This window comes from Chiloscyllium plagiosum, unplaced genomic scaffold, assembly GCF_037043375.1.
Source record: "Chiloscyllium plagiosum isolate Xiang-an unplaced genomic scaffold, Cpla_swu_hap1 HiC_scaffold_2, whole genome shotgun sequence".
NCBI classification, from domain to species: domain Eukaryota; kingdom Metazoa; phylum Chordata; class Chondrichthyes; order Orectolobiformes; family Hemiscylliidae; genus Chiloscyllium; species Chiloscyllium plagiosum.
In genome coordinates this window covers 122,042,535-122,063,182 of record NW_028270140.1, presented here as the reverse complement: position 1 = coordinate 122,063,182, position 20,648 = coordinate 122,042,535, and the positions used below count along the sequence as shown (strand labels likewise).

General features: G+C 38.8%; 2 protein-coding genes and 1 non-coding gene across 6 annotated transcripts in view; 2 read left to right on the top strand and 1 right to left on the bottom strand.

The window, feature by feature from the left end:
- Positions 1-14,837, top strand: part of LOC122558517 (KH homology domain-containing protein 4-like) — a 72,952-nt gene extending 58,115 nt beyond the window's left edge. For all 3 annotated transcript variants that reach the window (XM_088000347.1, XM_088000346.1, XM_088000348.1), the window contains 3 exons: positions 7,912-8,018; positions 11,499-11,587; positions 14,148-14,837. In XM_088000347.1, the coding sequence (XP_087856473.1) occupies positions 7,912-8,018; positions 11,499-11,587; positions 14,148-14,419 (468 nt within the window). In that variant the 3' untranslated portion in view covers positions 14,420-14,837. The remainder of the gene's footprint in view (positions 1-7,911; positions 8,019-11,498; positions 11,588-14,147) is intronic.
- On the top strand, positions 4,868-5,010 carry LOC122539780 (small nucleolar RNA SNORA47). The gene has a single exon (XR_006309185.1). It is a non-coding gene; the product is annotated as a small nucleolar RNA SNORA47 (small nucleolar RNA).
- A 969-nt stretch (positions 14,838-15,806) lies between the features above and the next one.
- The window catches only part of aggf1 (angiogenic factor with G-patch and FHA domains 1), a 63,661-nt gene continuing 58,819 nt past the window's right edge, over positions 15,807-20,648 (bottom strand). The window contains exons 13-15 of one of the 2 annotated variants that reach the window (XM_043707172.2): positions 18,163-18,290; positions 17,596-17,695; positions 15,807-16,104 (exon numbers count right to left, since the gene is read on the bottom strand). In XM_043707172.2, the coding sequence (XP_043563107.2) occupies positions 15,904-16,104; positions 17,596-17,695; positions 18,163-18,290 (429 nt within the window). In that variant the 3' untranslated portion in view covers positions 15,807-15,903. Of the gene's footprint in view, positions 16,105-17,595; positions 17,710-18,162; positions 18,291-20,648 lie in introns of both variants that reach the window. The other variant, XM_043707186.2, reaches the window with a different exon arrangement.

The window sequence follows — 20,648 nt, the reverse complement described above, 5'->3', positions numbered from 1 at the left end:
TTGGATTTTCAGAAAGCCTTTGACAAGAGCTACAAAGGAGTTTGCTAAATAAGATAAGAGCCCATTGTGTTGGGCAAGTTACTGACTTGGCAATAGGATTGACTGACTGGCAGAAGGCAGAAAGTAGGGAGAAAGTGGTCTTTTTCAGGATATCAGCCAATAACTAGTGGAGTTCCAAAGGAGTCTGTGTTTGGACCACAAGTATTCATGTTACACATAAACTATCTGGATGAAGGAACTCAGGGCTTTGTTGCTAAGTTTGCAGATGGCACCAAAATAGTTGGGGGTCAGGTAGTTTTGAGGAAGAGTGGAGGCTGGAGATGGACATGGACAGGCTAGGAAAGTGGGCAAAGAAGTGGCAGGTGGAATACAATCTAGGCAAGTGTGAGGCCATGCACTTCATTAGGAAGAATAGAGGTGTAGACTATCTGAAGCACAAGGGGACTTCGGAGTTCTGGTTCAGAGTTCTCTTAAGGTTAACAAGTTCACTTGACAGTTAGGAAGTCCAATGCAATGTTAGCATTCATTTCAAGAGGGCTATAACATGAGCAGAGAAGTACTGCTGAGGTTGTATAAGGTTCTGGTCAGATTGCATTTGGAATATTGTGAGCAGTTTTGGCCTCTGTATCTAAGGAAAGATGTCCTAGCATTCGAGGGGTCCACAGGAAGTTTACAGACGTGATCCGAAGGCATAGCCTCAGAGTGAAGGGACGAGTCTTTAGAACTGATGAATTTCTTCAGCCAGAGGGTGATGAATCTGTGGAACTCTCTGTCTCAGAGGTTTGTGGAGACTGAGTCATTTAGCATTATGGTGAGAAAGCAGGAGAATGGGGTTGAGAAACCTATCAGCCATGATTAAATGGTAGAACAGACTTGATGGGTAGAATGGCCTAATTCTGCTCCTATGTCGTATGGTCATATGGTCATATCAATGACTTGTATGAGGAGACAGCTTGTATCTACAATTGTAATTTACACAAAGTTACAACACAAACTAAGTTGAGAGGTAGCTGCAAAAAAGGCTGCAAAGCTATGTAGGTTAATTGAGTGGACAAGACATTGGCAGATGGAATGTAATGTGAATTGTGAAGTTAACGCACTTCAGTGGGAAAAATAGAATAGATTTTTCTTTAAAGTTTAAAGATTGAAAATTGTTGTTATTCAGAAGGATCTAATTCCTTGGAAAATAATTTCAAAGTAAAAATGTAGATCTAGCAAGAAAGTAATAGAATAAAAGATTGCATACAATCGGTATTTGAATATGAGCAAAAGGATGTCTTGCTGTGGTCGTGTAGGTACTTCATGTAACTGCATCTAAAGTATCATGTATAGTGTCTATTATTGTAGCCGAGGCAAATTTTACTTGTCTGAGGGAGTCCAGCAAAAAAAATCATGAGACACATTACTGGGATATGACGATTATAATGTCTGGAGTCAGTGATGAGGATTCTAAGGGCAGCTCCTTGACTGCATACCACTGTACCTTGGAGAAGGTTTGCACTGCCTGGAGTTTAAACAAATAAAATTATTGCACTGAAAACATTTGAGGGGCTTGATAGGGTAGATGCTGGAAGGATGTTTCCTGTGGCTTGGGATGTTAGAACGAGTGGTCACTTCTTTAGGATTGAGGTGGTGAGCAGTTTCCTTATTTAAAGGGTTGCAAATCATTGGAATTTTTTATCCCTGATCTAAGGAAAGATTTAAGTAATTCAAGGCAGGGACTGACAGACGTTTGGATACCAATGAAATAATGGAAATGGGAGTAGTATGGACAGATAGATTTGAGGTAGAAATTCGTCTATGATTTTAATCAATAGGGATAACAGGCTCGATAGGCCGAGCAGCTCTCAGCTACTCCTGTTTCTTAGGCTATTCGTTCAAGTGACCTTGTCCCTCCCTAACTCTCGAACCTCCATCATACAATCTTTGAAGATATCTGTCTTTCTTAGATCTTGACATCTTCAGCATGTCCAATGATATCTTGACAATGTCGTTGCAGTGGTATACAGAGGCTCAGGCTAATGCTCTGGGTGTATGGATTTGAAAAGAATTGTTGAATTGAATCAATAAATATGGAATTAAATGCTAATCTTGTGCTGACCATGAATCATTGTCAGTTGGTTCGCTCATGTTTTCTAGGGAAGAAGCTCTCTACTGCCCTTGCCTGGTCCGGCCTGTATGTGATTCTAGACTTGCAGCAATGCAGTTAACACTTAACTGCCCTCTGAAATGACCTAGAGAAAGGAAGGAAACTGATTGGATAATTAATCTAGACATTGGAAATGATGATGGTAAACCCAGCCGTGTCAACCCTACAAAGCCCCCTCACTGAGGCTGGTACCAACACTGGGAGAGCTGTTTGCAGACTGTTTGCACAACAGGTTGACATTATCTGTGAGCTATGATTGTTAGTATGACTATGCCTCAGAAGGTACCATTACCATCCCTGGCTATATCCTGCTCCACCAGCAGGTCAGGTCCAGCAGATGTGACAGTGGTATACAGTCTGGAGGGAATCACATTGGCTAAGGACTGGTGTCTGTAATACTAAGAGGTTAAGGAGTCAGCCAAGGTGGATCATCCATTTGGCACTTCTGGGTGGTGATTGTTGCAAATTCTATAGCCTTATCTTCTGTGCTGGGCTCCCCTATCACTGAGGGATGAGGATATCTGTGGAGCATCCTCCAGTGAGTTGTTTAATTGTCCACCACTATTCAGGACTGTAGATCTGATCCATCTGTGAAATTGCTTAACTCTGTCTATCACTTGCTGCTTGTGCTGTTGGAACATTGATAATTCTGTTTGTAGCTTCACCAAGTTGACATCTCGTTTTTAGGTATGCCAGGATCTATTCCTGGCATGCCCTCCTGCACTCTTGTTTGAGCCAGATTTGATCCCCTTTCTTGATAGATATTATAGGCAGTGAGATTATAGTTTGTGTTGGAGTATGATTCTGCCACTGTTGATGACCAATAGCACCTCATGGATGCCCAGTCTTGAGTCGTTTGCTAGCAGCCCTACTGATTGGTGTAGAGTCCTAAAAGATGTTGCTGCTAGACTGAGGATGCAGCAAGTAGTAAGGGAAAAACATATTGACTTTATCCTCATCAATCTGCCTTTCACAGATGCACCTGACCTTGATAATGTTCATTGTGGAGTCCAAATCCTACTGTCACATTGAGAATATCCTCCACCGTGCTGTGTAGCACTATCACGGTGCTAAATGGGACAGGCTTCAAACAGATCTAGTAACTCAAAACTACTCTTGACAAGTGTTGGAACGTGTCATCAGTAGTGCTATCAAACATTACCTGCTCTCTCTTGCCTAGTTTGGATTCTGCCCGGACCACTCAGTCAAATTTCAGAGATGAGGTGATAGTGACTGCCTTTGACATCAAGGTTGAATTTTACTAAGTAGCATCAAGGAAGTCTAGTAGGAATGGGGATGGGGGAGAAACACTCCACTAGTTGGAGTCATACCTGGCACATAGGTAGGTGGTTGCGGTTGTTGCAGGAGAGTAGTCTTGGCTCCTGGCACCTCTGCGGAATTCCTCATTGTAGAGTCCTATGTACAACCATCTTCACCAGCTTCATTGGCTTCACTCTATTGTAAGGTCAGAAGTGGGGATGTTCACTGATAATTGCATAATGTTCAGTACCATTTGCAACTCCTCATACTGAAGCAGTCCATCTCTAAGTACACCAAGGCCTGGACAGTATTCAGGCTTAGGCTAAAAAGGGACAAATAACATTCATGCCCCACAAATGCCAGGGAATAACCATTTCTAATAAGATCCAATTTAGCCAGCAGCCCTTGACATTCAATTGCGCTACCATCACTGAATCCCCTACTGTCAAGATCCTGGGGAAACTAGTATCTACAAGAATACACTAAACTTGCCTGGATGGGTGGATTCTACCAAGACTTGAGGTTCAACGCCATTCAGGACAATGCACATTTTTGTTACTCCAACCATTACCAAAGCAGCAGCATTATATACCATCTACAAAATGCACTGCAGCAAATCACCAAGGTTCCCTTGGCGGCACAGACTGTTTCAAAGAACAGGAGCAGCCGATCCATGGGAACACCACCAAACCATATTTCAAGTTCAACCCCAAGCCTCTCAGCATCCTAACTTAGTATATCACGTTCATTTACCACTGGGTCATAATCCTGGAAAATCTGCCCTAATTACACTGTGGGTGTACTAAACCCAAAGGTTTACAGCATTTCAAGAACGCAGCACTTTAGGGATGGGCAGGAATTGTTGATCCAGCTGGCAATGCCCTCATGCCAACAATGAATTTTTTAAAAATCAGCTATGCTTTTTTCAGTTGCTAGGGCCTATGCTGTTGATTTCCTCCTAAATCTCTCCACATTTTATCTTTTCCCTTGTTTTCAGCACTTGAAACTACCTTTTCTGCCAATGTGACTGAGAGAAAATGTATTTGCTATTGCTCCAGTTAAGCGCATGGGGCTTTTTGTTTACTATGTTATAAGAAATTGCATAAATGCGCGTTCATTGATCGTGGCAAAGAATTGTCTTTTACATGTGAAACATTTGAAAATAAATTCCTATTTTCTGTGCAATCAGCATTTGGTTGTTGAGTTCAATATGTGCCCACCATTTATGGGGAGCTATTATGAAATTGTTGAATATCCAAACCTTTTCCAAATTTAATATTTAATTAAACTTACAATTAGGCTGATTCAAATGTGAATTTTAATTTTTCAGCCATATGACTATTTTGTGAGATCTTGTTTATAATCAGAAATATTTTGTGTTATTTTTGGCAAAAATTTATAGTAAATTATTCTAATCTGCATTATAATTAACTGATCTTTTCGCATTTGAAAACTCACTGGAGGACTGAGAAGGTGAGGTAGCTTTATAACTGTGCTGCACTTGCTGGTAGTGACCTCCCAAATTAAAGTAATACAGCAGTGTATTCTGTGCTGCAGCACTTCATTGTTGCGAAAGCACCTCATTGCTGTGTACACTGTTTAGTAAAAAAAATTATGCACAGATCAGTAAAGGTTATTGGCTCCATCAAACTCAAATAAATGTATTCATGGGAAAATTGAGTGAGTATTGAAACCTATCTGGTTTTCACAATTACCACTATCTGCATTAGTTGCATAGTTTTAGCAGTTTACAAGTCATGGTATTCCATGGCGTTTTCAGTTATCCTTTCTTTATAATCTTATTTTAAATATTAATTTGTTCAACTTCAAATTAATCTGCATAGTATTAACTGTTTGAGAAGAAAATCTGTTTTGAAATTGCAGAATGTTTACAGCAAGGGGTTAGACAATTGGCCTGTTGTGTCCATGCCGGCTCACAACAAGAGCAGTTTGCCTGGTTCCATTCCCTTATCCTTTCTCAATAGCCCTGCAACAATTTTCCTCCAGTTAATTATCCAATTTCCTTCTGAAAACCTAGACTGAATATATCTCCGTCACACTTCAGGCAGTGCATTCTAGATACTAAACACTTTGTGTAAAATCATGTTGACTTTAGTTCTTTGTCGGTCACTATAAGTCTTTGGTTCATGGCACTTCCACCAGTAAGAATAATTTCCCCCTTCCTACTCTTGAAATTCCATGATCTTGAGTTCCATCAAATCTCATATTTGCTTTCTCTTCTCCAAGAAGAAGAACTCCACATTTTCCAATCTATTTGGGTCAGCACGGCGGCTCAGAGGTCTGCACTGCTGCCTCACAGCACCAAGGACCTGGGTTTGATTCCAGCTTTGGGTGGGTGTCTGTGTGGAGTTTGCACGTTCTCCCCGTGTTTGTGTGGGTTTCCTCCGGGTGCTCTGGTTTCCTCCCACAATTCACAGATGTGCACGTTAGGTGAATTGGCCATGGTAAATTGCCTTTGTGTAGGTTATTAGTAAGGAGTAAATATAGGATCGGGGGTTGGGTCACTCCTTGGAGGATTGGTGTGGACTTGGGCCGAAGGGCCTATTTCCACACTGTAGGAATTCTAATTTTATCCATTTATTGCATACCCTTTTTTCTTGGAACCTCACCTTTTCCAGTGTCTTTGCATCCATCGTAAATGTTTCAGAATTGGACACAGTGCTACAGTTGAGACCAAGCTAATGTTTTACAAAGGTGTACCATGCTTGTTGGTTACTCTGTGTCCCTATTTGTAAAGCCCAGAACTTCCTATTAACCGCTTTCTCAAGATACCTCGCCATTTTCAATGATTTATGCATCTATGTCCCCAGACTGCTATTTATTTATTTATTTATTTATTGCCTTTGTTTAGATAGGTAATTTAAACTCTTTATGTTCAGTACTGTTGGGGAAGATATTTACATTTTATCATGCTTGCTTATTATACTCCCAGTATTTAATTCTGTGCTCAAAATCCAAGTTGAATGATTTGTTTGCACCAACAATTACAAATCTCCTCAAATCACCGTATCTGTTCTTCTCAAGGTCTTCGATTGGGATCATCTTTACATTTGTCAAATATCGTTTGTAGTTAATGACTATTCATCAAATTTCACAAAACATCCAGCGAGTTGCTATCCTCAGACAGCATCTTTCAAACTCGTGTTCATTTCTACAAGGACAAGGGCAGGCAATACATGGGAATATCACCACCTGCAAATTCCTGTCCAAGCACTGATCATTCTGAATTGGAGATATGTTGCCATTCCTTCACTGTTGTTGGGTCAAAATCATGGAATTTCCCCCTCAAATTGCATTGTGGGCCAACAGGCAGTAAAATTCTGGCCAACAGCAATGCCCACATCCCACAAATGAATTTAAAAAAGTTTGGATTAGTGTATTTCAGCATGCTTCAGAGATTATTCTGAGGATAGGCCATAATAGTGTAATTCGACTGCTCTTTTAGGAAAATCTTTGGGCGAAAATTGCTTTTCAGTCAGACTAATCAAAGGACGTAGATTTAAAGTACAGATATAGGCTTAGAATTGTACTATTATGAAAGAACATTAATAGCACTTGTTCTAATCTGTTAAATATGATTGAACATAGAACAGTGCGGCACAGGAACTTCATCGTACCATGCTTGCGCCAACCATGATGCCATTCTAAACTAATCCCATCTGACTGCATGTGGTCTATATCCCTCTGTTCATGTGTCGGTTTAAATGCCTCTTAGACGTTGCTAATGCATCTGCTCCTACCACTGCCTCTGACAGCCGTGTCCAAATGCTACCATCCTCTGTGTTAAAAAAAACTTGTCGCACATCTCCGTTAAACTTTCTCCTTCTCATTTAAACTTATGCCCCTCCGTATTTGACATTTCCACCCTGGTAAAAAGACCAACTATTCACCCCATCCATACCATTCATAATTATATATATTTCTATCATTGTCTGTCAGCTTCTGATGCTCTGGTGAAACAATCCAAGTTTGTTTAGCCTCCTCTTATAGCTAATGGCTCCAAATCTGGCAACATCCTGGTAAACCTCTTTTACACCCTTTTTAAAGACTCCACATTCTTCATATAGAGTAGCAACCTGAGCTGCACACCGTACTCCAAAAGGGACCAAACTAAATGTTATGCTTTATAATCTGGTAAATTAATCTTCTATATCAAGATAAGGAAGAACATGTTACTACTTAACAATGAGATATATGATCTAAATTTTTAGATTTTTAATAAATGAGAAACTGGTTGTAGAATTTTAAAAGTATGCCATTAGCTGTTTTATATGTCTGTTCAGTCATTCAATTGACAGTGGCCATCTAACTCCAGTATCAGAGTCCATGCTGATTCTAAAGAACAACTTCTGAAGGGCTCTACAAATTCTGTTTGAATCTTAAAGAAGTTAATATTGGTGTACGTTAGTCATAATCGAATTTGTTTGTACTTTCTATGCAATCACGCCTGTTGATTTCTGTGGCCTTTTTTCTACTCATAGCACGGACCATTTCACTTGACTAATCTAGGTACTAGGAGCAGTCAGGATATGGGATCTGGGATGAAGATAGCTGCTGATTCTGCCCTCTTTGGAAGGGAAAGAGAAAGGTAAGTAGTTTACTTTACCAGTTGCAAGATGTAATTTGTTTGAGACTGTTAATTCATAAGGGCCAATAGTTTCTGGATGTGACATTCAGGGAAAGGGACAGGGCTTAATGAAGCAAGTTTGACATTGTCCAGAGACCTCCAGAGCTTTCTTTGATGGGTGGATCAAAGCTTGCATCTCGTTTAAGATCAGGCTCATTATCACCATGAGTGTGCCATATTTTGAGAATTTCTAGCCCCTTGCCTTTTTCTTCTAAAAACATTTGAAGCTATTTGGACAAACAATACAATGTGACATTTCCCTGAATTCTTGCTGACCACAGGTTTCATGGGGTCTCTGCAGAGACAAAGCAATACATACCATTCAAGATATGACAGATAGTATGTGAACTAGAACCTTGAAATTCAACAAGCAATTCAACAAACAAGCATTCAAAAATCAGTGCTGTCACTATGGACATTCAAATGTAACTGAGAAGTGCTGGCTGAATCTTCTTGTATATTTATAGTTGTGCAATAGAAAAGGACTTTTAGATTGCCTCATATTTCCTGAGATTGTCACCTAGCATTAGAATCTGCCAAGGGTTGAACCTCTGCTGGATTCGTAAATGGCTCAGGATTACAAGGTTTGGTCCTCAGCCTGGTATGCAGTTTTGATGGGATACTTCTACCAAGGACATGGAAACCTTTACACTAATTGAAAGTGGTCGAACACACAGTGAACAAAGTGGAAGTATAATTGCATAATTTGAATTCCATTAATGAGTTGGAATGCAAGTGTTCTTATTTTAGAAGACATTCTTGTCTATCAGCATTGGCAGTTTCTGGCTATGCTGAATTGAAAAATATTAGCTCTGTTTTGTGTTTCTGTATGGTAGTATCTCATGTATCACTGATGTTACAGTGTTTCTGGGGAGGAGGGTGAACAGCCAGTTCTTGGTCCATATTGTACAAATCACTTTGGTAGAAAGAAGGATGTGGTCCTGCAGACAGAATCTGGGGAGCTAGGTAGGAATTTAACAAGCAAAATCTAAAAGCAAATCTATAGTTTACTTGCAGTACTGCTTGCAAATCGGTATATAAATATGAATTCAAAGTTGACGAATGCTCGGCCGGAAGTAGTAGGAAGGGCTTTAGATTCTTGTAACATTGGGACGCTGGGTGAGATGGGACATTCATAGATTAGGTGAGTTGTGTGACTGTTATTGCAAAAAGTGGAAGTTGGGGAGGGTTTAAGCTAATCTGGTCAACAAAGGGATAGCATCAGAGAGGAATAGTAAGCCGCACAGAAAACTGGGCGATGGTTAGTACAGGAATATTCAAGAGGTGTGATCAGAGTAAGGGCAAAACATAATTAAGTCTATATGAGGGTTACTGTGCATGGATGTGACTACATGGAGTGTGGTAAGATTGGTATCTGGAAATATGGTTTTGTGGCTAAACGAGAGACCTGGCTTAAAGATGATGAAGACTCAATATTAAATATTCCTAATGGAAGACATTCAGAAAAATTAAAAGCGGGAAATGTGAAGGTTGGCACTATTGATTAGTGAGAGGTTCACAGTGCTGGAGAAAGCAATGTCCCAAATGGGTCAAAGGTGAAATCTATTTGGTTAGATTGAAGTGTAACAAAAGTAGTGCAGTTGCATTGTTTTGTGTTGTATATAGGCTATTGACTAGTGGCAAGGCTGTAGAGTGACAAATTAACAAGGAAATTACAAAAACATGCAAAAGCCATAGCATAGTTATAACGGGGATTTTAATTACTACTATCCCAGTCTGTAATCAGGTAGTGTAAGAGACAGTGAGTGACTAGAATTCCTAGTGTCTGGAAAATTTTCTACAGAAATGTATTTTCAGTCCCAAAAGAAAGGTGCAGGTAGACATAGTTTTGGAAATAAGGTGGACCAAGGGGCTCATGTGTAACTAGTAGTACCATAAGGTTAAAGCTAACTATGAAAAAGAACAAAGAACAGTTCAGAATAAGAATAATTAACTTCACTGGGACAAGAACAGATTTGGGCTGAATCAATTGTGAAAGCTTTACAGGAATATCAGTAGCCTTAAAGAAGAGGTATTTCAAACATTGTTGATATGTATACTGTTCAAAAGCAAGGAGTAGGGCAAACAAAGCCAGAACCCATTTAATCACAAAAGAAATATAAATTAAGACAAAGAAGAAAAAATGTGCTTATGACACGTTAAGTAGAAAGCATAGTTGCAAACCAGGTTGAATATAGAGGGTTTGAAGGGGAGTTGAATAAATGTTTTTAAAAAGAAAACGAAGTGAGAGTATGAAAAGAGTGGTAATGAGCACTCTTGTTTTAGTTCCCAAATAGAGTCTAAAAAGGAATTTATTCAAAGGCAGAAAGAATTAGAAATACTGCAGAAAAGATTCAAGGGAATATCATGGGATGAAAGTAGATTGCAGGAGATGGTATGGTATTTCGTGGAGAAATGAAGATTTGATGGAATTAAGTAATGAGGGGCCTGGATGGAGTAGATGGGAGGAAACTGTGAAATGATAAAGCATGATAGCGCACAGATTTACAGTAATTGGCAAGTGAAGTAAAAGTGACATGAGGGAGAATATTTTCACTCAGCAAGTGGTTATGTTCTAGAAAGCACTGCTTGAAATTGTGTTGGAGTGGCAGATTCTATTGAAGCATTCATATGTGACAAGCAAGAGCTAAGAGGATGTGGGACAGTGGTAAGTGGGCGAAATCTTTAAATATAAAGTATAATGTGAGAGAAAGTGAGGTTATGCACTTTGGCATAGATTGGAAGAGCTGAATGTTATTTCTATAGATCACACCTAAAACAGCCCTCTTTTCTAAGGAAAGATGCACTGTCCAAAGCTGTTTGTAATGCATACTTATCTCTTACCTTTCCAAATAAAATATAACGGGACTAATTTGTTTTAACGTCCCTTTGAAAGTAGTAAGCTGCTAATGTCTACCTTCTATCTGTTCTTGTTTTACAACTTTGCTTTCTCATAAATTATTTATGGTATGCACATAATAAATATTATCAATATTCTCAGCCTCAAGACTTGTCTTTGCTAAATAACGCTAGAAATGTTACTGCTAACATATTTTCAATAGAATAAACAGCTGTAACTTTTTTTGTTCCATTTCTACATGACTAGTTCCTATGTTGCCTGTATTCCCATCTTTATCAGATGTAGTTTAAGAACCTCCTGTAGATCCACCACAATAGTATGCCATGCATATGAAAAAATAATGTACTTGCCCTACTACAACTGTGTTCACATGTTCTGTTTTCCTTCAGAATGTGTGAAATTATGGAAGTGTACAATTATCTTTTAGTTTTTCAGGAGTTATGAAATACCAGTGGAGCACAATATTTAATGGGCAGACAATAAACCAGCATTAAAAGGAAGAAAGCTTGTAACAATTATCACAATGCATTGTTGTAATCCAATATTTGAAGAGTCACAAATTCTTCCATTGTACCTTGCAGGCAGCTGCTGCCCTTGCTGTCCAACCATGGAGATCATTCTGAAATGCCGAAGACCTCGATGCAAATGTTGCACACCTTAAACATGCAAGGTGAGAACTTTCCACACTTGAACAAGAAAGTCCATTCTACTAAATCAGGCTAACACTTTAATGATGTGTTCTACTCTTTACAGGATTATGCAAGATTAGTCTTTCAAGTATATGAATAAGTTTTTCCTTACTAATTTTTCTCATCTTGTCCCTTTTCTTGTGAAAGGAATAATGTGGGCTATAGTACAGGTGCTTGGGTATACAAGTGACTTCTCCATCTTAAGCTTAGATCATAATTGTTGACTGGCTAATTGATCATTAAAGCCTGACCGTATTGTCAAGGCATCCAGATTCATTTAAATTGAAAGTTGCCACTGCATCATAATAAGTGGGAAGCATACTGGACTTTTCTGTCTTCACAAACCCTTCACCTTTCTTTGTCCTTCATCCAGTGATACTGAGATCACCTGTACATTATTGCCCTAATTGAGATCAGCAACCATACCTGGAACTTTACTTGCTGAGCTATGACTGTGTAATATTAAATTTTAACTTTTCATGATTTGAAATATATACCATAAAGGTAAGTTAAACTTGCTGTTCAGGCAGTGTGTAAGCGTTCAATGTGACCTTCCTACAAAAATAACTGGCAAAACACAAAACTCACTGGTTTTCCTACAATATATTCCTGTGTATGCAATAGACAGTTTTCGTTTAAAAAGGGATGAAGGATGCTTCTGTAGTATAATATCAGAAATAATCTTTTGTTCATGCATTTCTCCTTCTTGAAATAACGTTTCTTTTTCTATTTGGAACTGTTCCAGTATGGTTTCTGCTTATTTGGGAGTTGGAGCAACAGACAGGCTCCACTGACTAATATGCCAACTCAGTATTTGGAACCAATTCTGAATATCATTGAGTGCCTCCTATTATTGGGGTATGTTCAATATCAAGCAGGCATAAAATGACAGGTACCTATCAAAGAAAATGTATGAGATTGCATGTGGTACATTACAAAAGAACACAAATAGAGTAGGCTATACTGCCTCAAGAGCTGGTTCAACATATAATAAGTTAATGGCTGATCCTGAACTCTACTTTTCTCACCAAATCTCAATAACTCTTATTTGTTCCAAAGATACAGAATGCTCTGAGTGAAGAAATTGCTCCACATTTAAGCCCCAAAATAACCAAACATTTATATCTCGACTGTCTGAATTTTACATACAAGGGGAAACAGTGTTTTACCATCTATCCTATCAAAATTTTGTATGTTAGTGAGAAGTTTTATTTTGACAAGTACTTGGGTTTTCATTAACAAAGGAAATTTAGCAAAGATATAACTGGTTCATTTGAGTTTTAACCAATAGTTTTGATTGTTTCTCATTTCTATTAGTGATGATGTAAATAGTAATGGGAAAGCAAGTGCATCACAATTTTGGCTTCAAGAAAACATTGATTTGCCAGGTAATGTTCTGGAGACATGGGTATGAATCCTGAATTACGATTTTTAAAGAAAATCTGGAATTGAGTATAACTTTGTTCATCATCCAGAAAACCCACCTGACTCATTAATGTCCTTCAGGCAGTGAAGCTGCCATCCTCGCCTTGTCCAACCCACATGTGACTCCAGACCCACATCAATATGGTCTTAAACTACTCTTTTTACAATTTGGGTTAGGCACTGAATGCTGAGCAGGCCAGCGATACCCACATTCTGTGAATGAATAGTTTTTTAAAAGCTATGATTCAGAGTGGTGTGAGCTATTCATGCATCTACCATGTACTCAATAGCATATTATTACAATAGATAATTTTGTAAATACGTGATGCCTTATTTAGATATGAAAATATTCAAGGGAAGGGATTGACTACTGTCATGTCAAGTTCCTTGGCAAGATCACAATTTTAAAAATTTTCATTCAAGCTGAGTTGTTTATAAACAATTGATCCTAATTCATTGTATCTAGAAATCTGGTTTACCTAGATGGCATTGGTATAGGTACTTCCAATATTTAGAAAATTTGTTTCAGTAAATTGACTTTTGTAGTATGTTTAATTTGCCAAAGGGATAGTAAGCCAGGGAATTGTCAGATTCTTAGAGAAAAAGTGAAGATATGCCTACTTTGTTAATCTTTTATTCATTGTCCAATTGTTTTAATATAAAACCTGGCTAACATATTACAGAATGTGGCAGCTAAGTGAGAAAATTTAATAATCCCTGCAGTGTTTATGTCATTTGTGAAACTTTTACTGGTCAATTTGAAGGGCATTGTTTAATACAACTATTAAGGAGCGAAGCATGCTGTAAAGGTTTTTATTGTGCTGCAGTTTGAGGTAGTTAATATATCACAATTAATCTGAATTTAATTTTCCCTTGTGTCTTGTGTTCTCTTACATGTTTCTGATGGGACTTCACCTGCTGCTGTCAACTTGACATGGTTTTATGACATCTTGTGTACTGTACTACAAATGATTTATTTTAATGAATTGTCTGTAAAAAATTTAAACATTAACAATGTGTTCTCTTTCCCACAAACTAAATTCTCTCTTTTATATTGAATAATTCTTGGCTTTCTGGGTATGTATGGTGTTTGGGGATTTTTATTTTAAAATGTAGGTCATATCTCTTCTCCAAGCCATAAGCGACACAAGACTAGTGATAGCCTAGGTGCCCTGGCACAGTATGGGGAGGACTCTTCAGATGAGGAAGATGACCGGCATAAGCGAGGTGGGAGATACAGACCTTCTGGAAATGCATCACGCAATATGTACCATCCCTACTTTCAGCATTCAATCCACCAACAGCATCCTCATCAACACCATCAGCAGCAGCAACATGGTTTACCCAGGTCTCAAAATTCCATGCCCTTCTGGATGGCACCCAATTAATATTGCAAATGTTGTAAATGTATCTTTGTCAATGTTCTCTTCACTCTGTGCAGCTAAACTACTATTGTACAAATCAGCCTGTGTGTGCTAGGTGCAGTTCTATTACCCAATTTCTGAGGACACCTGGAATTAAATTTAATGGACCATCATAATCGAGTGGCTGGCTGTGTAACATTGGAAGATAGACTTTAATGAAAGTTGCAGTTGAACCATCATATTTGGCATTTTTACAGGAATCCAGCTGCAGTATTGTGAAGAGTGAAGTCACAAATTCCAGAATTAAGGACAATGAAAACTCCAGCTTTTTCCTGCTGGTACTTTGCAGAAGCATGATTTGTGCACCAATCTTATGTTGTAATTGGCAAGGATTTAGTGTATTAAATATAGCCTGTAAAATAAAAGTATGTGAAAGAAGTGAGGTATAAAGTGTTGAAAACTAATTCCCTTCAAATTTGGTTTACAGACATTGAAACTGTGAAAGCAGCATGGAGAATTAATCTATTTTGTTACTGAATTTTTAGATCAGTCACCATTTGCCATTGTTGGGCCTAATAAAATAAATTACAGACTTCATTCCTTTGGACAAAGTATATTTTTACAAAGTGATTGAGATAATGGTAGTCCTTTGAAATTATGGTTAAACTGGAGATCCTACTCCAGTTTAACCATTAGTCAAACTCGCAGGAGCAGCTTTATAGCAGGCAATAGCATCACTTGTTTTGTTGCACTGAGACAGGCAGAACAGCTGCATGCATTGAGCCTGTGTGCAAAGTATAGGCCATGACAGCTGACTGATAATCCTTCATATGCAAAGAATTATGCTGACAACCAATTTAGGACTATCTAGCTACTGCTAAATATTCTTCCAAACGTGGGTTGGAAGTGCACAGTTAGTATACCTCAGTATTTGAGGATGTTATTTGAAGTGAAACTCTTTTATACTCCTAGTTAGTTGTTCAGTATTAGCTTTACATTAGATTATTCAGCAAGTGTATAAGGATTTACACTGACAGGCATGCCACGTCCTGGAAACTATACAATTCTTTGCATCTTTTCAACACATGACTATCATCTGAGTTGGGTTAATTTTGCAGAGCAATATTCTGACTAATAAGCCAACCTAGCTGTCAACTGTACAAAGCACTAATGGGTACATTCTTCATGGCAACACTATCAGCATCTATTCTCATGCAGTAAAAAAAGTTTTTTTTCCCTTGAATTTATATTCTTATTGTCCTGAGGAGTGCAAGATGAAAAGCTTACACAAGTCATTTGGCAATATTCATTCTTGGAAGGACTGTATACTTTTTTAAAAAGTAAAATGCATTTGGGGATCCTTAGGTGCTACACCAAAACAGAACTGGAATGAATGCAAGTAGCCTCAAACTGAATGTGCATATTTGCTTTTTATTTTACAATATAAAAACTTGTGCCTTTGGGGTATAATTAATTTACAAAACTCAACTTGTGACAGTGTCTTCAGTCTACTCTCTCTCAGTATCTTTAACCCACAATGTTTTTGGTGTTGCTTTCCGATTTGTGGTTTGTTGAAAAGTTTCAGAAAATCTGTTTCTAGCTTTGGCCCAATTTTTCTGTTTGTTGGATCTGAACAGTTGTACATCTTCAATGAAAAGTGATTCAGTGGCTCCTAAACCAGCTTGTGACTGATGAAGTTGAACTTGAATCTGAAATTACAGATATAACAAAGACAGCATTTAGGATTTAGAAGGGATTGGCATACTTACAGCACACTATTAGATGTCTGCCTTGCAATTTCTCATCAAGATGTAAATGTATTTTTAGATGTTTACTTAAGAATAAAACATCCTTCAAACAAGTTACAATGTATACCACAATCCTGAATGGTTTGGATCGTAGACCAAATATTTTGGGACTTACGCCAGTGTCTGTGGTGATAGCCTGATGATTAAAACTGCATATCACACCAGGCAAGCTCAATTCAGTCGGCATCTAAGGTGCAATTGTGAGCACAGTTCAATCAATAAAGATTAGTGGAGAAAATATGGATTGATTCATTTTGGTATCTGCCATTTCATCTATTCAGGTTGCAAAACTGCTCAGTACACTAATACACAGATCTTCCAATAGTACAGAACATGAAACTTTCCTAGACTATATTTTCCTGCTGAACCATTAGAAGCTCAAATACTTCTTTGGCTTGGTAAATGCACTGTTACAGTCTACCAACACGTTTAAGCAGCTGTTAAGCAATGGTATAATCTCCAGACTATTAGTCCAGAAACTCAGCTGTTTTTGTGACCCTTGTATGAATCTGGCTATGATGGGAGAATTAAATATCTACAGATGACCATGAAACCATTGCTGATTGTCAGAAAAACTCATAGCTTATTATCCTTTAGGGAAGAAAATGTGCTGCCCTCATCTGATCTGAATGTGTCTTCATACCCACAGCAATGTAGTTGACTCAACTGCCCTATGTAATAGCCTAGCAATTCACTCAGTTCAAGGGTAGCTAGGGATAGGATAATAAATGCCAATGACGGACAAATGAAAAAAAATGTTAACATTTATACAATGAGTTGCATTACAACTAATAGGCAAGTTGACTTTAAAGCATATTAGAATCTCTACAGTGCAGAAAAACCATTTGGCTCAACAAGTCCATGTTGACCCTCCAAAGAGCGACCCACCCAATCCTGCATTTACCATAGCTAGCCCACCTAGTCTCCATCCCTGGAAACCATGGGCAATTTTAGCATGAGCTGAAAATGTGTTGCTGGAAAAGCGCAGCAGGTCAGGCAGCATCCAGGGAACAGGAGAATCGACGTTTCGGGCATAAGCCAATCCACCTAATCTGTACATCTCTGGACTGGGAGGAAACCTATGCAGACATGCAGAGAATGTGCAAACTCCACATGGTCACTCAAGGCTGGAATCGAACCTGGATCCTTAATGCTGTAAGGCACTGTCCAGAACGGTACAGCCATTATGCCCATTAAGTCTAGTAATAAAAAATAAATCACTCATTTCCAATTCATTTCTCTCTATTGCAGAATAAATGGAAATTATAGAAAGCTCATTAATATGTAGCAACTTGTTTAAATGTTTAGCTTTATGTCTCAATTTCCTAATTTGTTTTGATCCAAAAGGCAATTTCTAACAGTTACCTGTGTAGTAAGGCAAAGACAACTTACCGGCTCTTTAATTCCACAACTCTCTTTGCCAAGTCCTTCACCTTTCTTCCAGCCCATCTTTTCCAGCATCTTTCTCCCTTTATTGCTGTCACAGATTTCCCTAAGATGATAAACCTGATTGTGTGAGTGCATAATTTACTATTTTGATAATATCATTATATCCTAAGACCAGTACCCAGTCTCCCTCAGATTACTTTCAGAAGCAGGTGGAGTATATCCTGGACAGTCACATGCAGGACCTTTTCTCTCTAACTTGCTTATGCAATTCTATTTTTAAAGCAATAGTTGAATCTATCTCCATTGGCATTCTCTGGTTTTTCAGCCCCAATGCCAATCGGAATAGAAGTAAAAGGTTAAGTGACCAAATAGGGTCTTCCTTAAAAGGGCAATGCCCTTGGTGATTTTTCTCTCACCAAGGAAAAATAGCAAAATTCTATTGGAAACTTGATCAGAAACAGCCAAGATCATTTTTGGTAAGCAATTTATATTCTCTGTTGGAACTGAACAAGGGTGCATTTGGTAAATTCTGAAATTTTCAACAACTTGCAGAGTACATTACATACTTACACATTGACTGAAGCAGGAGCATCATCTCTTTTATAGATACTATCACTTCCAACAAGCTGTCTGCGATTGGCAGCTCGATCCTTGTACGTTGAGTTCTTTAACATTTGACATCCTTCATATGCACTATTCTAAATTTTAAATGGCAACAAGTTTAATAGACTGTTTAAAATGAACATTTCAGAAAGAGCATCACATTCTCTGTTGCACATAATCCCCTATAAACACCAAGTTTTGTTTACATAAGAACTAGAAGTTAGAGTTGACAATTCAGCCCCTCAAGTCTGTACCACCATTTAATACAAACTCATATTGGCCTCAACTCCACTTTTCTGCCTGCTCTCCTTAACCCTTCAACTAATTACTAATTTAAAAATCTGTCTATCACTTAAAATTTACTCTTATGTCTCATTATTTATCATACTTAGGTAGTAGATTTCTCAGATTCACAAACCTTGAAGAGAAGTAATTTCTCCTAGAGTCAGATGTACTTCGGGCCAACTCGTTCATGCGACCAGATATTCTAACCTAATCTAGTCCGATTTGCCAGCACTTGGCCCATATCTGTCTAAACCCTTCCTATTCATACACCCATCCAAATGTCTTTTAAATGTTGTAATGGTACCCACCTCCACCACTTCCTCTGGCAGCTCATTCCATACATGTACCACCCTCTGTCCCTTAGGTCTCTTATATCCTTCCCCTCTCACCCTAAATATGCCCTCTAGTTCGGGACTCCCTCACCCCAAGGAAAAGACCTCTATTTATCCTATCCATGTCCCTCATGATTTTATAAAGCTGTCTATTATGCTCCAGGGAAACAGCCCCAGCCTATCCTTATAGCTCAAACCCTCCAACCCTGGCCACATCCTTGTAAATCTTCTCTAAACCCTTTTAAGTTTCCTTCCTATAGGAGGGAGACCAAAATTGCACACACTATTCCAAAAGTGGCCTAACCAATGTCCTGTACAGCAGCAATATGACCTCCAAACTTGTACACTCAATACTCTGACCAATAAAGGAAAGCATGCCAAATACCTTTCTTATTATCCCATCTACCTGCGACTCCACTTTTAAAGAATTACGAACCTGCATGCCAAGGTCTTTTTGTTCAGCAACACTCCCAGAACCTTACCATTAAGTGTATAAGTCCTGCCCTGATTTGCCTTTCCAAAATGCAGCACCTCACATTTATCTAAATTTAACTCCATCTGCCACTCCTTGGCCCAGTGGCCTATCTGATCAAGATCCTGTTGCACTCTGGAGGTAACCTTCTTCACTGTCCACTACATCTCCAATTTTGGTGTCATCTGCAAACTTACTAACTATACCTCCTATGTTCACATCCAAATCTTCATCTATGTTAAATCTGCTACCCTTTTTCCAAAAACTATGACCTCTTGTTTTAGATTGCCCAACATGAGGAAACACCTACATCTATTTTGTCAATCCCCTTTAGCATCTTGTATACCTCAGTTAAATACCCTCTCATACACAGGCCTGAACTATTCAATCTCTCAAAATAAATCCCTTATCTCTAGAACTAATCTCATGAACTTCCTCCAATGCAACTGCATTCCTCCTCAAGGGGACAAACCTGTCTGCAGTACTCCAGGTGTAGTTTCACCAATGTTGAAACTTTATTGCTGGAACAGCACAGCAGGTCAGGCAGCATCCAGGGAACAGGAGATTCGACGTTTCGGGCACAGGCCCTTCTTCAGGAATGTGCCCAAAACGTCGAATCTCCTGTTCCCTGGATGCTGCCTGACCTGCTGTGCTGTTCCAGCAATAAAGTTTCAACTTTGATCTCCAGCATCTGCAGACCTCACTTTCTCCTCGTAGTTTCACCAATGCCTTCTTTAGCTGTAGCAAGCACAGGGTCATACAGCATAGTGCCAAATACTAATCCCATTTATGTACACTTGGTCCATGGCTACTTTGTCCCAGCATTTAAAGTACTCATCCAGATACTACTAAAATGTTGAAACAGTGCCTCCTCCACCACCCTCTCGGGCAACACATTCTACAGATCTAACAGCCACTGGGTGAAATGTTATTTTCCTCAGAGTTACCTGTAACCACTTGCTCTTCGCCTTATAAACTTATGCCCTCTGGTCTTAGACATGCCTGCCATAGGGAAGAGATTCTCATGATCTACTTGGTCTATGCCTCTCATGATTTTGTATCCCTCAATCAGATTCCCCCTCAGCCTCCTCTGCTCCAAGGAAAACATACCCAGCTGCTCCAGTCACTCCACAAAACAGATATCATCCCAGACAACATCCTAGTGAATCTCCTCTGCACCCTCTCTCGTGTAATCACATCGTTCTGACAGTGTAGCAACCAGAATTGCACACAGTGCAATTTGGCCTAACCAAAGTTTTATAAAGTTGTAACAAGATTTCCTTGCACCTAGATAACTCTATATGCCTTCCTCACCACATTGTTTACCCCTGCCGACACTTGCAGGGATCTATGGATGTATACTC